Source organism: Pocillopora damicornis, chromosome 8 (assembly GCF_964200805.1).
Source record: "Pocillopora damicornis chromosome 8, jaPocDami1.2, whole genome shotgun sequence".
In the NCBI taxonomy this organism is placed as follows: Eukaryota; Metazoa; Cnidaria; class Anthozoa; order Scleractinia; family Pocilloporidae; genus Pocillopora; species Pocillopora damicornis.
In genome coordinates this window covers 17,681,636-17,707,076 of record NC_142677.1, presented here as the reverse complement: position 1 = coordinate 17,707,076, position 25,441 = coordinate 17,681,636, and the positions used below count along the sequence as shown (strand labels likewise).

The following is a 25,441-nucleotide window of genomic DNA, read 5'->3' as shown; positions in this document are numbered from 1 at the left end:
GGACTTTGACAGACTTTTAGAACGACTCTTAGAACTTGCATCACTATTACTACACTTTCACAGAATTTTAATACGACTTTTTCACTTGCATTACTTCTACTACACTTTGACAGACTTTTAGTACGACTCTATCACTTGTATTACTTCTACTGGACTTTGACAAAATTTCAATACGACTCGTTCACTTGCATTACTTCTACTAGACTTTGACAAAATTTCAAAACGACTCTCTCTTGCATTACTTCTACTACACTTTGACAGATTTTTAATACGACTCGTTCACTTGCATTACTACTACTAGACTGACAGATTCTTAATACGACTCGTTCACTTGCATTACTTCTACTACACTGACAGATTTTTAATACGACTCGTTCACTTGCATTATTACTACTAAACTTTGACAGATTCTTAATACGACTCGTTCACTTGCATTATTACTACTAAACTTTGACAGATTCTTAATACGACTCGTTCACTTGCATCACTTCTACTACACTGTGACAGATTTTTAATACGACTCGTTCACTTGCATTACTACTACTAAACTTTGACAGATTCTTAATACGACTCGTTCACTTGCATTACTACTACTACACTGTGACAGATTTTTAATACGACTCGTTCACTTGCATCACTTCTACTACACTGTGACAGATTTTTAATACGACTCGTTCACTTGCATTATTACTACTAGACTGACAGATTTTTAATACGACTCGTTCACTTGCATCACTTCTACTACACTTTGACAGATTTTTAATACGACTCGTTCACTTGCATCACTTCTACTACACTGTGACAGATTTTTAATACGACTCGTTCACTTGCATTACTACTACTTGACTTTGACAGATTTTTGAACATTTTTATTTGCACAACTACTGAAAGTCTTTAAAACGACATTTCAATTGCACTTCTCCTGTTAGACTTTAACACTAATTGAAAAACTTTTTTACTTACACTACTACTAAAGTTTGATAGACACTTTAATTCAATTTAAACATCTGACTACTCTTACTGCTAAAATAGGACGTACAAATTTCTTACTTTACTTGACAATTTTTGTTATTGACTTTAACAAAAAGAGAGAGACTTGGAAAGTTTCTCTCGTTTCTTCCTTCAATAATGAAATTCAAACAACCTGTAAAAAAAAGAAAGCAAGAATGCAAGGTGAACACATTAAGACTACAAGTCTCAGGAGACTGGTAACTAAAGTCAAACATAATTCACAAGCTATTGTTTCTATGAACAATGGGAGCGAACCTACTTCTAGTGTAATTTTGCCGTGTCTTCTTACCAAAAGCCTCTGTGGTCTAGCGGTAGTGCACATTTAACAACTCAAATTAGACGACGGCGGTATCCCCGCCGTCGTTTAATTTAAGTTGTTAAAGCGTCTCCAAGAGGCTTAAGGCCCCGTTAGTTGGTTTTCTTTTTCCTTTTAATCTTTAAAGGAGCAGAAATTAATTTTATTTTAAAAGCTCCGAGAATTGTTATCCGAATTTTCTTTTTCTCAGAAAAAAAATTCTCGAAACCCTTAAAATCAAATTAGCTTTCTGCTTCTTTAAAGATTAAAATGAAAACAGGCTGACATGGTTGTAAGCTCATCGGAAGAAGTTACAATTTACAATTTAAACGAAGAGGAGAGGACATGGTCGTTGAATTAGCCAAGCAAAGTGCATTACAACCACAAAAGCAAAAGTAAACACAATAACATGAATAATAACAACAAAAATAAAAGAATAGCTGTCCGTAAAAAAATTATTTATCGGAAAAGTAATCCTAGTCATACATTAGACATGCAGAGCTTTCCCTCTTACAATGGCATTCCTAGCAAATTCTTGAAGAAGTTTCGTTTGTTAGAAATTTCTCTGATGATGAACCCTTAATTTTCACGTTTATCTGCCGTAATATTTAAATTTAATGCTTAAGAAATCAAATTAGCAAATTTCCATATGATATCGTCAAATTATCTGAAACAAATACTTGATTAGAACGAAACAGTCATAAAATCTTTTGGGTGTTTGTTTTATAAGTTTTAAGAAAAATTGATATTTTTATCTAATATTAAATTTTTTCAGTTACAAAAATTTTAACTCCGTTCAGCCAAACTTTGGGATTAAATTTATATTTTTAGTCAAACATTTCTGCCTTTTTTATACAAAACAATGATTAAATCAAGAAAGGTCACTATTTCCAATCTGCGCTGTAGGAAACAAAATTATGTTATCTTTTTGCTGCTAGGTAGCTACAGCACCAAAGGAACACATCGAAATATTTCCAATAAATCCCCCATTGAAAGACTTAAAATGATGAAGCACAACACAAACGGAACGAAATGAAAAGGAAGCTTATTCTGTTCCCAGGAAACCATCAAATTTCTGTCATAACTGTGTTCCTAGACTTTTCTTCATGGTTTTCATCTTGTTTCATAACTTCCTTGATGATGGATACATAACTTCAAAATATCTCTCATCATGGAATTCAACTCTGTCTTGTTTAATACAAAAATATCTTAATGGTGCTATAAAAGTGAATTGTTTGAATGGAAAGAAACTTCAATTCTTCTCAGTTGTTCACGGATAACAATTACTTGTTTGTTTATTTGTTTTTTGCCAGATTTCCCATCTGCGAAAAGAACTTTTCAGACATCTTTTAGTTGTTCCATTGCCCAGTTATCATGATCCGCTCTATCCATTAGCAAGACACAATATATGTTTGCCGAAAGTCCGTCGCGTTCCTGTATCTCTTAGTTTGGAAAAGTCCACTTTCGCTAAAGGAGCATTTATTTTGTAGAGTAAGCTACACCTTTTCCATTCCTCTGCGCAATAAAGTTCCATCGAGATTTATCAAATGATCCTGAAAAAAAATTTAATTTTGCGAAAAGAAAGGCATTGTGATCTGTTTGATAAGAACTCTGACATCCTCAAGACACTTTTCCTCTACGTATACAACTCTTACTGGAGGCTAATTTTTGCAAGTAGCAGAACTTCAGTTTCATTTCTCAAAAAATGACTCCCAAAATCTCTTTGCTTTGTTGAAGGATGCTTATAAGCGTACGTTTGCATTTAAAGGTTTTTTAGAGTGGTAATTGTTGATAAAGTCTACCCTTCAGAAACGTCAAATACACTGGTTTATGGAAAACCAATTCCGGCAATAGTTTTTTGTACTTCCCGAAAAATACTAATGGAAATTCAAGTTACTCGCAAATAGATTCTGATTACTGAACATCAAGACATCCAAACTTACTCCGAAAACTAAATGACACAGTTTTTCATTGGTCTTTGATTTTGGATTCGTTGCTCAGTTCAAACAGAAGGTATCTTGGAGTGAATACTAGGTTGATAAAGCTTTTTTTCGTTTGAAACTATTAGCGAATTAAATTTTTGTTTTTTTTTTTTGTAAGGTATTTCACTTATAAAAACTGTTAAATTTGTGCTGTACTACTTTTCATATATTTGTTTCTCCAATGTTTTTCGTTCGCTTAAAAAGTTTTTTTATTATGGGTATATTATTTAAATCAGAAGCATACTAAGGATGACAACTGTTATGTACTATTTGCAAATGATGCAAGATACCTCGATCAGTTAAGAGAAAGTGTTTGGCTATATGGATTTTTTTAATTTTTCGATCCCTTTCTTGGGTTTGGATCCCTAACGCAATTGATTTTTTATCTTTTGTACTAAATATTTCACTTCAAAAGACTTCGCTATGATTTGCTCGGCAACGGTTTTAAGCTACAACTGGTTAAATATTTAAGACTTCAAATGGCACGTACTATCCATGTTTAGAAATGCCGTGGTTGAGTAAAAAGCTGTCTTTCTTGATTACAAGAATCCCCTTTCACACAGAACATTTTTTTTTCTCGCACAAAGAGCGAAGACTCTGCTTTATTGACCTGTACTGGAAAATTCTTTGGGGAAAAATATATAATCTGAAAACAAGCACGTCGTTTTCTCTCTTTAACGAACTTCTTTAGCAAAACCAGAAACCGTATCCCTTTCGACACCACATGACATTTAGCATAGAAATTTAAAGAAATAGTTCCCAACACAACAATTATTCTCTCAATTGCTGTAGCATACAAAGATAAATGAGGTAAATACTTTACGCCCATCCTTGGGGGTGGAAAGCTTATGCACTTAGAGACTTATAGGAACGCATTAGTAATTTAATAAAATTTTTCTTTACTTCTAACTTCTTCTATATGTAAGAAAAATAGAGAAGTTCGCCAAAAAAATCCTGCAAAAAAAATTGGATGTCGATAACATTCCTTCGCTTTATTCAGTGCACTCATGCCTTGTTGCAACGTTTTTTTTTTCTTTGATGAAAAATGCATTACTCGAAAAAGTGGCCGCCTTGGAATGAAAAGTTACATTCTCAATGCATAAAAATTGTTAAATTTATCTTTGGAGCTCAAAGGTATTGTTCTGCTTTTTCGACCCAGTCTGTTGTTTTGCATTCCCGGCCTCTTTAAACTATTTAGACTTAATTTTTCTTAGCAACAGTTTAATGTAACAAGTATGCTCCTACAGTGTAAGTATTATATCCATTGTTAGAGGAGGATGTTTTTGAGTTTAATACCAGCATTTGTTGGTTAGAAAAATCCGCTTTCATTTAGCTAAGTACTTTCTTTAAACAAAGCGCAAAAACTCGCCTAATAAAAACAAAAATAAACTAAAACACAATCAAATCCTATTAACCTGTACTAACAAATCCCTTCTTCAAATCGTTTCACTAAGGCATTTGAATGTAAGAACCAAGAATGGCCTTGAATTTGCTGCACAAGTGTCGACGCGTAAATCTTCTGTTTTTGCTAGTAAACGGCTTAAATGCCAAAAGAAACATCTTGCAATCTCTCAAGAGAAAACTCTTTTTGGAAAGTTCATAACGATATCGTTAAATTCGTCCAATATTCTGTGAAAACATTGCAGAATTCTAAAGCAACAGTTGACAATCTTACTCATTCTAAATTTTCTGTTTTCGACACAGAATGCTGGGAGAGATACGTATGGTGATGTTTCCGGCTTCTTTAGAGTGAGGTTTCATCCCTTGGAAATTAAGTAACATTCAAAAAGGTAATTGATATGTAATTGCTTAGGCTTAGTAAAAATCTTAGAGTTATAACTTTTTATATTTCTAGTCTCTATCAAAATAGCACTCAAATCAAGTTATCTCTCATCTAAATTCAGGCCCTGCTATTGTTGAGAGAAGAGTTTGATCTCACTTCAAGAAAGTAAAATTTGGATATAACGATTCATAAATACTAAACAACACCTTTCCCCTAATCAAATGTAAACACAACGTTTACTCCCTCTCTGAGAAAAAAACTGTGTTTGCTCGAATCTAGGAAAAATTTAAATTTTCCATGTGGAAAGTATGTCTCTCATAACTAAAACCAAATGAAAATCTCTCTTTCAAAACGTTATAATCGGCAATATGGGTGTAATTAAAAAATGGCTTATCTCTAAGAAGTCCAAGTTACATTCACCAATGTGATAAGCTTTTGCTGATAAACAACTCCCACTGAAATAGCGTGAAACGATAGTTACTGCTTTGTAGAATTTTCAGGATATAGTTCACAATCTTACTTGACTTAGTCAATGATATGCTCACCAAAGTATTTCTAGGAAGAGAGAAGTTGTATTCGACAATGGATACATTCAATGAGATGTGACCCTCCCTATGAGTTTAGGGACAAAGGTAATCGCACGCTCACAACACACGTCAACTTAAAAAAAGAAACTGGCTCGAACACGCTAGAGCACACTTAAATGCGCTTATGCTTTAGTGTCATATAACACCCTACAAACAATAAAGCGTGTGCTGTTGAAAAATGAAGCATGAGCAGGCAAACACGCAAAGTGTGTTAACCTTCGAGTACAAAAGCTGGCGTGCGAGCGGACACAGCACACGCGTATGTTTAGCGTGTAACCTCGTGTGCAGCACGCATGTCAACTGAACGTAAAGCTAGAGTAATCATTACTCAGTCAATGTACTCTCATCCTTGAAGTAAAAACCGAAGCTCGTAACGGTGTTTATAATTATCAACTTCCTGATAAGAAAAAACAAAGTTGAAACATTTGGCCGCGAACGAGTTGCAAAGACTTAAAGCAGACGCTCAAATTACTTTTGAGTGTCTGCTTTAAGCTTTGAGCGTCTGTTTATGTCACTTTTCCATGTGGGGAGTTTACTTTTGATGATGTTTGTGGCATGTCGAAGCACAAAATCTTACCCAGTGCCGGACGAATTGCGACAATCGTGCAAGACATTTATGAATCGCCATAACGTATAGCCGGTAACGGCCAAAACGTTTGTGTAACAGCATATCCCATCGGATGGCCGGAGCGATTTTTAGGGGATGGTAAACAATACCAAAAGTGAGAAATAATGTTGTTTTCGAGAGCACTGCGAATCTCAATCGAATAATTTCCCTTACTTACACTCTCAATTACATGCCTTCAACTCGATTCAATCAACGCAGTAAACAAATTACGAAAACCATCATGATTCTCGGAATTAGCACAAGCCAGAAACTTCTCTTCGATAACGTGACGTTGTATAACTTTTACCTAATTTTTCAATATTGGAGATGCGACAACGCGAATGATCTTCGGCAACAAAGACAAAAAAACACGGTAACTGTATAAATTTTGTGCATATCAACAATGTTTATGTTTGGGAACTATACGGCGTTAAGATTCATTTGTTACAGCCATTTGATTACCAATATTTAGGTTACCCATCACGATTGAGTGCTATTAAGTTCAAGTAATAAGAAAATAACTAACGTTGAATTCATATTAAAAAAGTTTTCATAGCTATAAGGAGTGAATATTTTAAGTTGGTAAATCTTTTAGTAGTTTTCATTATCTGTTAAAAGTTATTCAAATAAAATTAAATATTTACGTTTTGTACCTGTGTAATTTCTCGATTAAAAGACTTTACCTCAACACAGAACTACATTAACCCAGTCGATCTGAAGCTACATGATATCCAAAGAGTTCTGTAAATTTTCTGAGTTGAAACAGTTTTCGATGAGTTGTATTAAATGTTTGACTTGAAAATATTTACAAAATTTATGGACTTATCTGTCGTAGGAACTTGTTTTATTTGAAAATGACCTTTTAACTGGTTCACTAGCTCTCGAATAACAGTTGCTCTATTCATTTAACCCTTTCACTCCTAGATCTCGTTAGTTATTCTCCGTACTTTCTACCAGCCATTCTTATGATGTCAGTTGGGAGAATTTGGGAATGGATCGACTAATAATCTCCCAATTGACATTTTACTTCATTCTCATCACTTGTCTGCTTGAAATTGTATTGATATTGTAAGGAGAAAATCTTTCTTGGTCACTGACTCACGGGAGTTAAGAGGTTAAGCTGGGACTTCCTCTTGCCTGGAAAATGTGATTGGTCATTCTTTAACCTTAAGAGGATTTTTCGTTAAATTTATTCAGCGCACAAAACATTCCCTGAAAGTTCTGTTACTGAACATCGGAAAACATACGTTACAGTAATTGTTGTTTCTACCTTTGTAGTTTTTGTAACAACGCGGTTATCATCAGAATATTTTGGATAGTCAAACTAATGAATATTTTGGCATCGTTCTCTAATTTCGTACTGTAAAGTTAATCAAACAACTTACAGTTTGCCGAGTTCTCCATCATTGATCTCTCTGTGCATTTACCATTCCAATTCTCCAATCCTCTTCGAGTCCCTGTTTTCATCCTCATCTTTCGACTCTGCAAATCCAATAAAGAAATTCATCAGTAACATAAAACACACACGGTTAGCTTTATTTTCGTCAGATAAGCTATCTATCTCGGTAAAGGGAAACTTCCCCTTAATGATTGTTCGAGGTTTCATCGATGATCTTCAGAAAAACTGCCCAGACTTTTCGCAATTGATTGGAAATTAAATTTACTTGACTGTTATCAAAAATTCTGCTCAAGTTTTCGAAAAAGCGATTACTGATAACGACAACAGTTGTTTTCAAGACACCCCTCACTGAAAGATCACATTAAAACATCTCAAAAAACCTTCAAAACATACAGAATTTTAGGTTGAAAGAGTTTAACACCATCTTCAATGTCTGATTGATTGACAATATTTACAAGCTTAAATCATCTCTTCTATGAACGTATTTCACCTGTAAATTTCTTTTAATCATAAAGTTACAAACAATGACAAAGAATTTCTTCAATGCTAATGTTTACCATCAACAAAGTATCTGCCTGCAGTATTGTTACTTCATCAAACAGTACTGTAAGTCATCTCCTTCAAACAGACATCGAATAGATTGGGGAATGGAGAAAACTACGAAATATTTTTTCACACATTAAGGTCATGAGAATAAAGGATATGGTCAACTAGAGAAACTCTGGATTATGAAACAAATTCTCCTCATCAGCACCTTAGGTAATGTATTGGGAACAGTATAGAGAATATGCATACTGATTTTAAGGCGGAAGAGGTTAACTGAATTACTAACCAGGTTAAAGGTTGTCCAGTTTCTCTTTCCTCCCTCGAATTTCTTACTTTGAGAAGTTCATATTCTATGCTTGATGTTTTCCTAAGGAGAGAACCAAACATCGAGATACAAATGAATTGATTTCTAAAACGTTCACATCATTCTTTAAGTATGCACATCAGTTATATCTATATCGACAGAGCTCCATCAGGAGATAATAAAAGCTTACATTCTAATACAGAGAAGTAACATTACATTCAACATCCTTCGAGAAAGTGAAAAGCAATTTGAGACAAAGGCTATTTATTCCCCGCACACGAAACTAATTACAAGTCCCACAGCCATTAAAGTTTATTCCTGTATCTGTGGTATGATAGCACATGTACTAAGAGCCTCGCTTCTTCTTCTTCTGGTTGGGCACCCTCAAGTAGTTTGTCAGATTTCTTTGACAGTTCACCGGTAACTATTTAAACTCCTGGTGGAAAGTCGCTGTGAATGTTGAATTTTCTCACCAAAGCACATAACACAAGGTTTCAACCAAGATCTTTCGATTCGGCTGATTCGAGCTGGCGCGAGATATCCGGTATTTACTCACTCCATGGAAACTAAATTCCTCTGGTTTCCTAAACCCATCCTACTTCAAAATGTTTTCAAAATCACCGGTTTTGCTTTGCGTGCATGGTTGGGAGTCAGAGAAGTAACAAGCGCGTTTACGACAAATCTAATTTTGACATGCTGTGAGCGCAAGTGACTGTATGTAGAATAAAAAACGAGTATAGAAATGAAGAGATAAATTACTGCACAATTAGCTATCAATAAACTAACCATTAAGTAAAAATTTCTCACTGTTGCCCGTAAATCACGAGGCACATGTAGAACTGTCCGGGTGGCTGTGCATGGTTGAATTTTCCTTTCCATATCCAAAGCTCCAGTTTGAACGAGGGCAACGGCGAGAGACACGGATACTGCACTTCTCTAAAGATGAAATTACACACGAGCTATTTACCTTGAAGAAATTCGTGACAAAATGACATTCATTTAACCTCGACGTCGCACTCGGGCCACGTTATCAGAAACTTCGACGAGACACAAGCTGGACTTGACTGAACGGACGAAATCTAAGGTTGTAACGTGGAAGAGATTTGTAACGTAGAAGAGATGTGTTTTGTGGCCCGAGAAAAGCTGCAAAAGAAGTTGAAATTTCTTGAACTTCTCACGCTCTTTCCGCGTAACTGATCGCAAATATGAATATTAACTTTCAAAAAATATTTGTAATTCAAATGAGTTTTCTGACTTTGAAAGGCGGAGCGAAAGCACCAAATTGCTCTTCGGTCGCGGTCGTTCAATTATATTACAAAATAGGAGGACCAATTAAGCAGAATTAAGAGCTAATTTTGAACTTGGTATTAAACCTCGAAGGGTGAATTTATTGTCAAAGTAATAGAAATACTAGGCAGAACTCAGATGAAATAAACAAATACATAAAGTAAAGAAATGAAGAAATGAGAAATATAAATTCCTTGAAAATCATTCTTCAAGGAGTTGAGTTTTCAGGTGTGACCTTCATAAAACATGCGAAAAATGAACTTTCGTTACATCAATTTTCGTTTTGAAAAGAAAGTTGCTGCCATAGACGTGTTTGTAAAGCGTGGTTATAATACAGTAAATAAACTTTTAATCGTTTGTCTTATGATAAGAAGTCATTATCAACTTACTGAGATCGCGACTTTTCCATTGTCTTACTGCTGGTCTTCGTCAGGCGATGTGGTCGAATGAAATTTGCGAATAATTTTTGAAAAAGAGTTAGATTGGTAGGGAATCTGCAACCAGACTAGGAAAGTGAGATAGTCACTCGAATTTTGAAGATGGAATCTGAATTTTCTCATATTTTTCTCCTTAGTGCCTCTTCCGATACCTCCGTTGTTTATTACAGCAGTAAAAGATGTTTGTTTTTGAAATATTGCTTAACACTTTATTTCGCGAAGTAAACTGTTAACATTTCAGCTTCACAACACGATTGTTTTCTGCAACTGCAAATAATCTGTCTCTATATGAAGTATTTAAGAGCTAATGTCAGCATGCATCAGCCAAACAGCGGCAAGCCACCCAAAATTTGCTTTCACTCCTACTTTCGTGTTTTGTGGCCCAGTATGTCCAGATAATTGTGGTGTAGTTTTTTTGTGAAAATATATTTTAGTTCAAATATTAGGGTTACAAGAATGAAGGAAATGATAACCAACAAAAGAAACTATTGATTATTATAATATTCTCCCATTCAGCACCCTAGGAAATGTATAGAGAACAGTATGGAGACCATGCATACTGATGTTAGGGTGTAGAGTTATTCAAAGGTCAAACCTATACCCTTCAGTCCAGAGTTTGGTGTACAAACCATTGTGCTTCCTAAAAGATCAGATTCCCCCCTTTTTAAGTGAAAAGTAAGAGAAAAATTGGTTACAATACCTTTTCAACAAACTCTAGCAATTCTTCTTGCTTGCTCTAAAATTTCAAGAATAAATGAAGAAAAAAAAATTAAACATACAGAGCTGTACCACTCAAATCACTCTAATTAAGTTTAAAAAAATTCCTAATATCCAGCATATTTTCTGGAAGAACCAGTGGGACAAGGGCATAATGTCTTTTTTTTTCCTACACAGACAAGTCAGCATGACTTAATGTTTTTGCTCAGTAACAAGGAGAAGCCTCTAGTCATTACAGTATTAAACCTGTAACATTTTTTATTTCTCTCTCTCTGATTAATCAACTAGGTTTCTCACCAGGACGAAAAAATATTACAACCTCTGGAAATCAAAGCATACAAAGTTTACCTTGGTAACAATCCTCTGTAGAGTCCACTCCATCCATTTATCTCCTTTACATGACATGCTGCAGGATAAGGAGGTAAAAAAACAAAGAAACCTAAACAAATATGTTACTTTTCTTGATTCCCAGTATCTTGTTGTTGATTTTTTTTTCAACAATAGATCTAAAGTGCCTCTGCATTCTAAATAAATACATATTATCAACTAGAAATTGTGTTGACATCATCTTCACATGCTGACCAAAAAAATATAAATTTATATCACAGAAACTGTCAATCTTGATTGTTTTCAAGACATTGTAATTAGGACAAATGTAAGTCATTTGCCAGCGAAAAAATCAGAATTTCATTATGATGCTTTTTCACTGTAGTTGTATAACCAAAACTAAAGTGATCTGAAAATGGCTTACCAGAACTTAAAATAAGTATCACATGGAGTCAAATCAGACCTTGAAGTGAAAAAAGCAAACAGCTGGAAGTGTGGGAAAATGCATGTGAGAAAGTTGAAATTTAGGTTCCAGTTTTGCATCTGATTTGTTGAGAGGGTGGCAGGGGTTTTTCAGACCAACCACAAGGAAAGTAAAGAAAAGACAATCCCAGTTTGCTTCCAACATCTGATTGATAATTGCTCTATTTGATTCCTCTAATTGCAAACGCAAGGCAAGCCATGTAACAATCTCCTCAAAGCTTACATTTAAGTAATTTTTTATATACTGGAAATAATGCTGTATTTTTTAATACCTCTTTTAATGAAGAATCATGAAAAAATAATGAACAATCATCTTCTCAAATTCCTTAACATACTGGAAAAAACTTGGTAATCTTAGGACTTTAGTTCCTAAAAATGTAGTGGACTCAGTTGGAGAAATTGGTTCATGTCCAACCTTAACACAAATTGAAAATAACTTCATTTCAAACACTGTCTCAGTGACTTAAAGTATCAGGTAAAATATAATTCAGGTGATCAGTTAAAATGACCTGTAGAGATAACTTTCCATTTACAATGCCTTGCCACCCAAGTTCTAAGCCTCCTCTAATTAACCCTTTCACTCCCATAAGAGACCAAGACAGAATTTCTCCTTACAATATCAATACAATATCAAGCAGACAAGTGATGAGAATAAAGAAAAATATCAGTTAGAGGATTATTAGTTGATCTAATACCAAATTTTCCAATTACTAACATCACAAGAACTGTATGGCAGACAGTAAGGAGAATTGCAAATGACATCTTGGGAGTTAAAGGGTTAAGGGCATTTTTGCTTTGTCTTTGGGAAGGAAACTGAAACAAATTGTACAACTACATCAACCCTTTAAGTTCCACTAGTGATCTAGACATAATTTCTCCTTACACTATCCATACAATATCAAGCAGACAAGTAGTGAGAATAAAGAAAATTATCAATTATGTGATTGTTGTTTGATCTAATTCCAAATTTTCCAAACTAACATCATATGAATTGTACAGCAGACACTAATGAGATCTTAGGAGTTAAAGGGTTAATCTCAAAAGACAGAAAAATGATGTCTTCCTAAATATGTCATTTAAAAGGAGCATTCAAAGCTCACTTAACCTTTTAAACCCAATATATGAGAATACAGGAAATGATTGCCAAACTAAGAAGTTTTAAATGTTAAAATGAATTCTCCTTGTCAGTACCAAAGGAAATGTATAAAGAAGGGTATGGAGAATATGGATTCTGATGTTAAAGTGTAAAGGGTAACAAAGTTCAGTATTTGAGAAGATCATCAGGTTTGCTAAAATACCAATCTCATGTCTGAAAATGAGTCAGCCTCTGCTGATCTGATGTTGAGCACCAAACCAAACAAACCTGCCACATTACACTGATTAAAATGACGCTCTAATTCATTAGTAAGGCTAAGGTCATTAGTGGTGCAACATCTGAACTGAGTCACCTACAGCTGTAACTGAAAGACCATTTTGATTCGAATGAGAACCACCAGAGGAGTAGACTTCTCCTTATTATCAACAAACTCTGTCTGTTCTTTTCGCTATGATCATGTTGATCACATTATTATGCACTCTACTGCCCTCACTACCAACCCCCCCCCCCCCTGCTCCGGATTCATGGAACCCCTTATATTGGGATAAAGCAACCACTCCCTCACTTCGAATCATAGCTAATCATTACAGTGGACATTTGTCCTAATCCAGCCTTAAGTTCAGTGAACACCTATTGGTCCAATGCATTCGCTCCCTCTCATGAATATTGAAACATTGGTGTGGAAAAAAAAGGCAATATACAACTTTTGTACCAAAAAATCCTTGTTAAAATAACGGTAGGAGGTCACGCAAACATTAAGTTGAACTTTGAGCGCCGGTAAAGTATCAAAGAGAAATATCACTGTGTCATTTGACGTTTACAGTCCATTAGCTGCGCCTGGAGTCGAGCACATGTCAGTGGCTGAGCTGCTGCGGTCATTATAGCGTTGAAAACGAGAGCAGCTGTTGTGCCTTCGTTACCCAATAGATCTTCCAGGCTTTGCCCACTTCCATTTCTCTCACATGAAGCTGCCATGTTGAGTTGCTCTCCAGAATGAGGCTAATCCCTACAATCATCTGGCGTAGATAAATCCTCGATCGGCCCGGACCGGACCGGATCGCGGATCGGATCATGGATCAGATCATGGATCATGGATTGGATCATGTCAATTGAAATTAGAAATTTTGCGTGACAGGCCAAAATTAAGTCTCCGCGACATAATGGAGCGCAGGCCCCACAGAGAGTTTTCTTTCTGACCTTCCCGTTTTCTAATAGGTTCCTACACCAACGATGATTTTGAAGCTGATATCATTTTCGAAGTTTATTTATTATAAAATAACGTCACACCTTTTGTGCATTCGTAAAAGTGAAAGAACCTTGGGAGTTTAATGGAAGCTTATTTAACTGTAAGATTCCCGTTGAGCTGCATTTTGTTGAGTTTAAGTCCAAGCCTTTCCAGGTTAAATGTAAACAAATTTTTCTGATCTTAGTATCTGCAAACTTCTCCATTTAATCCCTGCCAAATAGAGGATTTCATTAGCTAATAATGATCAGAAAGAAACAAAGTTCGTCTGAACGCCTTAAATAAAAAACAAACTTTAGTAAAATGAGTAATCAAAGCCCCCGCAATTTCCAGACATGCATGCGTTGTCTTTCATGTATCAGAATCTTGTACCCAGGGGCTTCCCGGTTTTGGAAAAAAAAACCCGGGATTTTGAAAAACGTTAAGTCCCCGGGGGACGAAATTGCATTCAACATGGCGACTGAATGCGGTCGATTGTTAGTCTTAACGGAATTGAAATAAATTTTTGCGACGAGAAAAATTCTCAGAAAGCTTCAATTAACCGTGCTAGGTAGAAAACTCTTGATCAATAAACAAACTCTTGTTGTCAGTCACAGGAAATGCATAGAGAACAGTGTGGAGAATATGAATTCTGATGTCAGGGTATAAAGGGGTGATATAGGTAGCAAGTACTTCTTGCACAGGGAGCAGGTGAGTCGCATTGGACTTTACTACACAGCTGCAGCGCATCTCGATCGTGATGATCAACCGTCGTTACCCGCTTGTATTGGAATCCTCACACTTTTCAGTGGCTTTCACTTCTTGAAAGCAGAGCTTGAAGTTTTTTGATAATAAAATCATGACATACGAAAATGAAACGAGAAGTTCTGGTTTCCGTGTCCTGCTCTATTTTCTTCAAATGACACGCAATCTCTCTATATATGTAACTGCCTATCTGTACAAGAACACTGTGCATGTTACATGTTCATTCTAGAGACAATCATGTTTTCATCTAGAATCAGCAGCTAGAGAAAGTTTGATCGCGAATATATTTTTCCACGCATTTTTTCTTTGAGATTGAGGTAAGAATTTAGTTGTAGTGCATTGATTTCGGCGTTATCCAACACACAAGTGCGTTAAATATGTTGGAACACAAATATACAAATTGACGGCCATACAGCGCATCTCGATCGTGTTGATCAACCGTCGTTACCCGCGTGTATTGAAATCCTCACACTTTTCAGCGGCTTTCATTTCTTGAAAGCAAAGCTTGAAGTTTTTTGATAATAAAATCATGACATACGAAAATGAAACGAGAAGTTCTGGTTTCCGTGTCCTGCTCTATTTTCTTCAAATGACATACAATCTCCATATATATATATAACTGCCTGTCTGTACAAGATCACTGTGCATGTTACATGTTCATTTTAGAGACAATCACGTTTTCATCTAGAATCAGCAGCTAGAGAAAGATTGATCGCGGATATATTTTTCCAAGCATTTTTCTTTGAGATTGAGGTAAGAATTTAGTTGTAGTGCATTGATTTTGGCGTTACCAACACACAAGTGCGTTAAATATGTTGGAACACATATAGACAAATTGACGATCATACGTGCAAATTCAGATGCCCGATTTAAAGTTGTTCTTTATCCATCTCATCATGGCGAACGAGACGGTCGCAAGTTAGAGCGCTACTGGGAAACTGTTGAAATTCGAAGATTCCCCATTCTGAAGCTAGGGACTTCATGTTCAGTCTCAGCGGGTCCAATGAAATATTTTGATATCTATCCTGATTATTTCCCAGAAGGTTTAGGTTAATCAACAATTAAAGGATACATTTGAAATTTTCCCGAAGGTTTTTTTGACTGTGATATGTTTTCCAGTTTTACATTTGCATTAAGAATCGTTTTGAAACGAATATCAATTACACAAAGCAAACCGGTTTGGTTCTGTTTTATTCTTAGTTATGGCTGAAGATAAAGTTTTGCAATCAGAAGAAGAACTTGGTCTGAAAAGTGAGAGTTCCTCAGGTGAGAGAAAACATATTTCAACAAATTGTAGCATGCACTTAGTGGAAAGACGGACAAATTCATTTAATTTTTAACGAGAATAAAGATGAATTTCTACCACGGCGTAGCCATTGACAAATAAAATGGAAATTATAGGTTTCACACCTTACGGAGCTAACCGCTTTTTTTGCTACGATGTTAGAGTCAGTCGTGCGTGGCTATCCATTGAACTTTGAAACAAGCCAGTTTGTGCCGGAGATTTATCCTCCGAAAGTCCATTGCTACAAAGTCGACATCTTCCCAGCTTTTTTATGGGAAATACATGACATCCACAAATTAAGGAAAAAGAACGGTCGTGGTGAAAACTATCTGTGGTTCAGGGTATTGACTTCTCTGACAATAAATTAAGCGGCCATTAGAGTCGATTTTAATCATGATAGTAATAACGCAGAAAGATACATTTGTCTGCTGTATTGTTCTTGTTTGGTTGTTTTGTTTTGTTTTGTTTTTTAATATGAATTTACGACGCGCAATGTACATTACATAAAAGCAGGTGCATGGTAATTAAATCTGCCTTTACGCCGTGCGGAATTTGTTCGCTTAATTATCCGATGCATTTGGAAAGCGTACCATTCATTTTTAATTTTTTTTACCCATCTTCGTGAAAATCATAGACAGTAACTACCGATAAGGTTTCATTATCGACAGAGTTCAAAAACTCATGGTAACGCCCGCCGGCGAACCACACTTCGGCATTATTCAGTTAAGGAAAAAAAACCATGAAACAAACAAACAAAAATATTGGACTTAACAAGTATTAGTTTTGCAAAATTTATGGGCTGCATTGAAAAGCTTTGATTCATAGAATAGAACTTTGAACAGTGACGTCACAACTTTCATTATAAATTTCTTTTTCGAATCCTGAGAATGTATTTTGATCTTCCTAGTAACTTTCCACGGTAATTCTGTTGTTGTCGTGTGTTGTTCTCTATTTACTCCCTGTTTCACTTGAAGTTAAAGTAACCACCTAAAATCCATATTGTCCTCTTCGATTAAAGTGGCTTACCAAGTTCCGGGGTAATTTAGTATTATCAACCGAGTTGATGACTACGGTGGCCAGTTTTGGTTATTGACTCGGTTGATAAAACTAAATTACCCTGTTATACTCTCTCACCGACGCAGCACCACAGTTTCTTTAGAAAGTTACCCACTTTATTCATTTACCAAATTTCAAATCGATTTAAATTTCAGCTACATGTAAAGAATGTGAGACAAACCAACGACAGATTTAGATTTTTCCAGAGGAGTCCGCAATAAGAATAATAAAAATACTGGTAAAATTAAATAAACCAACAACGGTTGATGTCTCTCGAATAAAAAAAAAAGATTTTGAAAATACAAATTTGAGTTGCCTAAACAATGTGTGCCTTGAGGAACGTGTCGAAGATAATAATAATAATAAGTCTGCAACATTTTAAACCTTCCGATCATCTTTGTTTTTCGAGCCAAAAGAGTCTTGAAGCAGTCGCATTCACAGTTTCATTTGCAGTCACGCTAACACTGAGGTGACTTCTATTTTAGGTATGTCAGAAAGTAGCGTCTCGGAAATCCAAGAAAAACGGGATTTGGATGACGAGCTTTCTTCAGGTGAGGGAAACAAAACAGCAAATAAATTGCATTTCTCGAGTTTGTAAGATTTTTAAGAAGAAAAGTGACCTGGAGCAAGAAATAAACAAACAACTGATCATTGATTAAGAAGCAAAAAGAAACAAACAAACCGCAGTAAGCGAGTCGAGTTAGTGTACTTTACACTCTGAACTCAGAATGAAAAAATTATTTTGCTTAGTATCCTTAGACATTAAGAAATGTCAAGTTGTATTCAAGAAGGAGTCTGATGTCGCTGGTTTCAAATCAACAGGTACAAGTAGCAAGTGTGAGTTGAATGTGTATGAATCTGTACCATAAATAAGCTTTCTAATAAATTTCGCGAATTAGTGAGCGTTTCTTAACAACTGTAGAAATAATATGTATTGGAACTGGCTACATCGTGAGACATATGATTACACTTCATGGCATTCACCATGATGAATGATAAATTACTTCTACCTTTTTCACGATATGAACAAAACAACCAAACTAACTGTTCTAAAAAAAGCTCAGCAAGTTTTTTTTTAATTTATTAAAACGAAAAATTTGTAGTCTTGTCGCGCCAGGAAATTATTTTTTGCACTTTTTCAATGATAACAAGTTGCCGTTAATTAAGTGTTCAAATAGCAAAGTAGACTTCACTAACACTTGTGTTTTCATCTATCTATCTATCTATCTATCTATTTCTTGAAAACTATACAAGTCTATAGTTAAGAGAGCAGCAGAACTTGACACTGTCCAATTTTGAACAGCAAATTGCATTATTTGGATTGATTCGTCAAAAACTTTGCGATGCAAAGAAGTCAGTAGACCGACAGAAGTGGACTGAAAGGACTGAATTAGTTTTATTAGTTCAGTATTTGTACCAAAATTCGAAAAAAAATTATTCGGTGAGCTCCAAATAGCAAAAACGAGTTAGGGAAAATTTTTAAATTTTGAGTTTTTCAGTCTCTTTCATTATTTCAGTGTTAAAATGGAAACGTCCAGGGAAAAACCCACAAATATCTTAAAGGACCAAGAAAACAAAAATTCTCCGAATTTTCATTACCAATGACTTTACATTACAACACTCTTTTTTATTTTGAGTTACCAAAGAAGCAAAAGTTGAAGCAGCCGATGGAAAACAAGACCATCCTGACCACAGTTCATCAGGTATAGGAGAAAAAGAACAATTCGATGTCTGTTAGGTTTTTGGTTTGGATTTTTATACTATACCTCACATCAGAGGTTTGTCCTGACAATGGACAACTACTTAATTATCTTGTTAGTCCAACAATCAAGTATTCTGTAAAAGACCACACACAATAAACTGGGGTAACACCACCTAGGAGGTCCTGAGACAGATATCTTAGTCTAACAATAATAACGATAATAATTATGATAAAAATTAATGATAACAGTGACCAAGATGATGATGACGATGATGACAACAGTACTGATAATGACAATGATAATAAAAATAATCATCATCATCATAATGATAATAATGACGACGATACCGATGGTGATGACGATCACTAAAGCCACCTTTCTTGTCATTTTTAGACGAGGGAAAAGATGAAGATTTATCGGCAGGAAAGATAAAGGAGTCAGAGATTGACTCTTCAACAGGTACAGAATTGAACAACGAGCATAGTATAGAAGGATACTGAGATTATATAAATGCCAGTTTGAATAAATGCTAGTTTGAGTCAACACTCAGTCACATCTGGTTTAATGCTTTAATGCTTGAGAACTCAACAAAAGCAAAAGTAACTAAACAAAACTAAGCTCAAAATGTATATTAGACGCTGTAAGCGAGGTCGGGTGTTTCCATTTTACCAGTTCAGTATCCTTCCGCACTAACCTGATTTTGAAACATTTTCCATTTTTTTTTTCATTGGACTCGTCAGGAGATAAAGTTTCAGGAATCCAATTAAAACTGGATTTTGGTGATGAGCTTTCTTCAGGTGAGAGGAACAAAGAAAAAAAAGGAGACAGCAATAAATTAAGTCAGTGGGCATTGAGTACATCACACGCTATGAAACAAACATTGAAATAAACAAACAATAGATCACATTAACTACAAGTGTTCTTAGTTCAAAGGTAAATGTCTTTTATTGATATAATTCAAGGCCAAATTACAATGACGAGGGAATCAGATGGCAATGATAACAAATTAATAGGTAGAAGTCGGTAATAAGTGTAACACTCAGACAGTTTGCAAGCCTACATCTGAAGGCTTACAAACTGCATTTAACTCAACTTCGATGAGATACAACTTTTCATCATAATATCAGGGGCAGACAAAAGTGACGCTACCTCAAGTGATAACGGAGTGGATTTTAATGCCTCTTTTTCCGTAGCAGGTAAGTTGGACTGACTTGGGTTAAAATCAAATATATTCATAATAGGAATATATCTCTAATGGACTCCATGTAATCAATAGTTATACGACCCTGGTGGTCGTGGGAAAAGTAAACAGAATCTAAGATACTGAAAAACATAAATCGTAGCCATAAGATGATGATGTTGATGACCGTGAAGACAGGGATGACGATCATTCAAACCTTTTTTTTTTTTTTTTTTTTTTGGAATTGTCGACTTAGGGAATTTTAGGTTTCATCATTTGAAAAAATAAAGGATTTAGCGACCGGCAGTTCCGCAAGTACAGAACAAAACTGTAAATAGTATAGAAATCATGGACAAACAGGGGTGAAAAGGGTGCAATTATTATTCTTGATCATATTTGATGTTCTGTATAAAGTAGGGAGGTTAATTTCTATAAATGTATTATCCTTCATTGTTTAAAGGAAGAGTCCAAAGCACAACCCAATATGTTTGATTCTCTCCTAACTTTTAGATACTCCGGAAGGGAAAGATTCAGCAAACCAAGAAAAGGTGAATTTGGAGGATGAGCTTTTATCAGGTGAGAGAGATAAAACAGTAAATGAATTGCACTTTTCAAGTTTGTGCGTGAAAAGAGACCTATGAAAATAAATGAAACACAAGCAACTGAATCATCACGGCTAAATGTTTTCTTCACTTAAAATAAAGTACTCTTCGTTATCATTCCAAGGTCGATTTGGATTCAAGAAGGAATCAGACGACAATGATGGAAAATCAATAGGTACAAGTAATTAGAGCAAACGCAGAAAGTGTGTTATCTTAAGCGTCAAGTAAACACTGGAAAACACGTTGCAAAACAAGTCGGCTTTTCGAAGATTGAAGAGAGATGATCACTTTTAGAGGGTCAATATTTAGGATAGAACTAAAGAAGAAATTATTTTACAGCCTTAATCAGCACATTAACTATGCGTTTTACATTTTTCACTTTCCAAACCGATTTAGGTCTTAGATATTTTACACCTAGGGGAAAAACCTTGCATATATTAGGAGATGGAGAAAACAAAAGTTGTAAAAAATCACGAGTATTATCACTATTTAAATGTATTGGTATTTTAGTTGGTCAACAGGCCTCCTCAACAGCAGCTGTTGGAAGTCTGGACTTTGCTGATAACGGTTTATTAGGTGAGAAAAAGAAACAAGCATCTTTAGATTTCTTTTTAGAATTAACAATAACAAGACAACTAGTACTGAAATTTTGTCAACTATCAACTGAGTTGATAGTGAATCAGAGCCATTCGCTTTGACGATGGGATAATGCTCGAAATGTCAGCTTTAAAACTCTTTACGGTTGCTAATTTACGTTATCAACTCAGTTAATTACCCTGTTATACTCTCCCACCGACGCACAACAACAGTTTTTTTAGAAACTTATCCTCTTTATTATTTTGTTAACTATGATGAGCAAAGCGAATATTCTTGGTATCTCGACAGTCTAACAGACCAGTTATCAATCGCATTATCACAAGTTTAGTCCATGAGTTGCCTCCTTGATCAGTTGGTGACACAAAAAAGAGTAACAAACCATTTCGTTCTAATTTCATCGACAGACAAAGGCGAAGCTACTTATGTTGAGAAAAAAGTGGATATAAAGGATGCTCCTTTAGTAGGTAAGTTTAGAAGCACAGAGATATCAAAGTCCTTAAAAGACTGAGTTAAATGGGATTTAAAATACAAAGATTATTTTCTGAAAATCACTTGCGCACGTATTTCACCAAGTTTGTGGGGTGACTAAGCGGACTGGATTTTGACCAAGGAATTTTTTAATATTGAGTAACCGAGACGAAGTCGAGGTTTATAAAACGAAAACAAAATGAGATTCAAACTACACTATTACATGTTACCCCCGAGTTGAAACCATTTACTGTATTACGTTCACTTGGACGACAGAGCGAAAGACTTAAGAACGACTACATCACCTACGCAAGCACTGTCACACGAATACGACAACAACTCTGTTTTTATAAGCGCTGTAAAGATTACGGCCTGGTTCCGGCCGGGCTTAAACTTAAGTCCCCGTTGAACACACAGGGGGCCATCCAGATCGTCAAAGCCACCTGCACACGACTGGTCAAAGCGCGGATAAATGATTTGCCACAGAAGACTCAAACGCTACAAAAACACAACAACTACACGACAAACTGAAACAACTGATACCTATTGAATTACTTGACATTGTTACGACTATTTCCAACTAACGTCAAAGAAAAAGACGAACCGAGGAACAGACAGAGAGCAGTGTATAAAATCAATTGCTCCAACTGTCACGCCTCCTACACCGGTGAGACTGGCAGAAAACCTCACAACCAGACTGACTGACGACTTACCCTGGAAAGCTGGTTTACCAACTTGGAACAGACTTCCTTCAACAAGTGTCAACCAATACCGGCATCATACGAACGACTCATTCACGACATTAACATTACAAACGAATCGAACAGAACGGCCTAACTTCACCAACGGATCCAGACCGACCAATCACGACTGACCTACGCCACTTGAGTCTTACAGCCCATAACATCAAGGAAAAACTGATCCATCAGTTTATAGAGACCGAAGTAGGAAGATTCGACTGACAACAACTATTCACTGGACTCTGATGATGACTTCTGCTCAGGTTGTCGAAACGTCAGTCACCACTTCCGACAACAGTACATCTCAGGACTACACTCACCCGAACGATCAAACTACACTATTACAGAGCTTCCATTAGTATTAACGACAAAGAAGATCCAAACAACAGACACGGTGCACGGTTTATTAGATCAAGTTCGCCGATTCCCAACATCGGAGACAGGGAGATAGGAAAGGGCGCTAAAAAATGACTCACTTAAAACAAACTAGCAACGATCAATAATGATGTCACCTATAAAACTGCTGAAAATCAGCGAATGACGAACCAGACCGTTGACTATGAGTCTACGTGTTATTTTACTATAACAGGACGAACTGTACCTCCAAAAATGTTCTGGCTGCATAAGAGAAGAATGATTTCCCAGACTCATAATAGCACTTGTTATTTAAAACATTTGCTTGTGCATTTTTTTTTTTAGTTTCAAAATTTATCTTTGTCTGTGAAATCGAAATAGGGAAAACCCCCCAAATAGACAGGAGGATCAAGACTAATAGAAAAAAGTGCTGGATTTTGTAATTTGGATACCAGTTATACTAATTGCTGTTTGGTTTAACTGAGGAGGGGCAAGTTAAGTTAGGAGCAGGAGAAAACCAGGTCTTTGTAGACAAATTATTAGCAAACAAAAGAAAAATGGTGAAATGTGTTTAGCGCCGATATTTTTACCACAACTCGCAACAGGAGTTTTTTTCCTTTTCATAGACAATTATTTATCTATTTTGATAGTCTAACAGGAAAGTTGTCAACTAGGCAATCACGAATATTCCAATTGACTGTAAATGGTTTCCTTTTGTGACATTCATTATTCTATGACTTTTATTTTCCTGTCAAATTTATCAAGAACAATTCTGATAATAGTAATGATGATAATGATAGCACAACTGATGAATAGCAACAATGATAACGGTGATGATGAGCATTTAAACAATCTGTTTTTTATACTTTTAGACCAAGAGAAAAGTGAAGTCCTTTCCTCTGGAAAATCAAAGGATTTAGAGATCGGGAGTTCAACAGGTAAATAATTATACCATCTCTTGGTGTGCATTTATTGTTGTAATGGCTGATTTATTGAGTGAGCGTTGATTGCTTTAAATCAATAACCAGCAGCATCTATTTTAATGCTTAAAAGCAATAAAAAGCAACAATAGGAAAACCTTGGGCCAAAAAAGACTACATTCACTGTTCTTGATGCATTGTATTTATAAACTTGTCTGGTGGTTGCTTTCTAAAAACTTGTTATCCTTCATTGTTTTCAAACAGTTTCCAAAGCACAATCCATTATGTTTAATTATTTTCTATTTTTTTAGGTACGGCAGAAGGTGAAGTTAAAGCAATCCAAGAAAAACTGGATTTGGATGATAAACTTTCTTCAGGTGAGAGAAATAAAACAGAAAAGAGACGGTAGTAATCTAAGTTTGTAACCACTGAGTACAACACGCGCGATAAAATCAAACACACAAACAAACTGAACCCTGAAAATGCTCTTTGCTCAAGTAAATTTGTGTTCTTTTCTATTTCAAGATCACTTTACATCCAAGAAGGAATCAGATGACGATGAAAGCAAACCAAAAGGTACAAGATATCAATGTAAAACTGAATTAATGTAAACCTAAGTCCGAATTTAAATTGAAATATAAATCTTAGACATAATCAGAGATCATCACTGATAGTAAGTGTTTTAACTATTAATGTGTATTGGTATTTCAGTTGGAAAAGAGGACAACATTGAAGCTGATGAAAACCTGGATGATGCTGACAACGGTTCCCCAGGTGAGGAAAAAAGTGAGAGGCCTTGTCAGATTGTTTTTATGATTACAACGATAACTATAACAACTCGCACCGAGATTTCTAAACGATAATGAGCAAACCGAGTAATCTTGGTATTTCGACAGTCTAACAGCCCAGTTATCAATTGCACTGTCACAAGTTTAGAGTATATTGTACCTGTGAGTGATGGAAAGACTTTTTATCTCTCACGATATATAAAAAAAGTGCAAACAAGGAAATTATAGAAGACACCATACGTGACCAAACTCAAAAGAGTGAAGTTTTGCTCCTGTCATTTCTTTAAAGGAAAAAATTAAGGCTTCAAGTCTAAAAGATGCTGGGCCGTTTTAAATAAAACATGTGCAGATCTTTTTTTTTTCAGCTAAGGACTGGTAGGCGTTCTTAAACCAATATTTTCCGCACCAAGACGAAGGCGAAACGCGTAAAAACTCAGGATAACATTTTTTTTCGCTCTAATTTTTATGCATCCTCTTTTTCTCATTCCAAGCAATATCGTTACCAAAGTCAGAGTTTTTAAACCATTTTCGCCAAATTAGGGCCCAAAAGCTTGATCAACTTATCGTTCCTCACTCATCACCTGAAAGCCTCAAAACTGTTGTCATCATTCCAGAAAATCTTCCACTATCCAACTCAGCGCTAGAAATCCGTGCTCAGTAAGAGCTTAAATTTTGTTACCATTTTTAAAACCACCGACGAATTTTTAGTTAAGCAAGACTTTGAAAAATTCCTTTCATAAAGCCTTTAACCATGACAAAGAGGATGGTTCTAACAAATTAGAAATGTCTAATCAGATTAGAAAGTCTAACTGAACTCCCCCAGAGAGCCAGTCCGCATCTTTAGATTTTTTTCATCAAATAATGTTTTCACCAAGTAGATAGCAATAAATTAAGTCAGTG

The 25,441-nt window shown here is 35.5% G+C and overlaps 1 protein-coding gene and 2 long non-coding RNA genes across 4 annotated transcripts in view; 2 read left to right on the top strand and 1 right to left on the bottom strand.

Moving 5' to 3' along the window:
- Positions 1-856: 856 nt before the first annotated feature.
- LOC113681668 (uncharacterized) lies at positions 857-10,957 on the bottom strand. 2 transcript variants are annotated; one of them, XR_016188936.1, is made up of 6 exons: positions 10,939-10,957; positions 10,191-10,306; positions 9,301-9,450; positions 8,497-8,577; positions 7,651-7,747; positions 857-1,144 (listed from the first exon to the last, which is right to left on the bottom strand). It is a non-coding gene; the product is annotated as an uncharacterized LOC113681668 (long non-coding RNA). The 2 variants fall into 2 exon arrangements; XR_016188935.1 differs by lacking the exon at positions 10,939-10,957 and having other exon boundaries at positions 10,191-10,552.
- A 6,715-nt stretch (positions 10,958-17,672) lies between these two features.
- On the top strand, positions 17,673-19,690 carry LOC149041672 (uncharacterized). Its single transcript, XR_016188938.1, has 5 exons — positions 17,673-17,740; positions 17,940-18,011; positions 18,827-18,892; positions 19,286-19,351; positions 19,633-19,690. It is a non-coding gene; the product is annotated as an uncharacterized LOC149041672 (long non-coding RNA).
- A 175-nt stretch (positions 19,691-19,865) lies between these two features.
- LOC149041668 (uncharacterized) overlaps positions 19,866-25,441 on the top strand; it is a 33,613-nt gene continuing 28,037 nt past the window's right edge. The window contains exons 1-8 of the mRNA XM_089180909.1: positions 19,866-19,905; positions 20,020-20,088; positions 20,583-20,648; positions 20,799-20,849; positions 21,185-21,250; positions 21,676-21,735; positions 23,706-23,771; positions 24,065-24,130. Coding sequence (XP_089037035.1) covers positions 19,866-19,905; positions 20,020-20,088; positions 20,583-20,648; positions 20,799-20,849; positions 21,185-21,250; positions 21,676-21,735; positions 23,706-23,771; positions 24,065-24,130 — 484 coding nt within the window. The remainder of the gene's footprint in view (positions 19,906-20,019; positions 20,089-20,582; positions 20,649-20,798; positions 20,850-21,184; positions 21,251-21,675; positions 21,736-23,705; positions 23,772-24,064; positions 24,131-25,441) is intronic.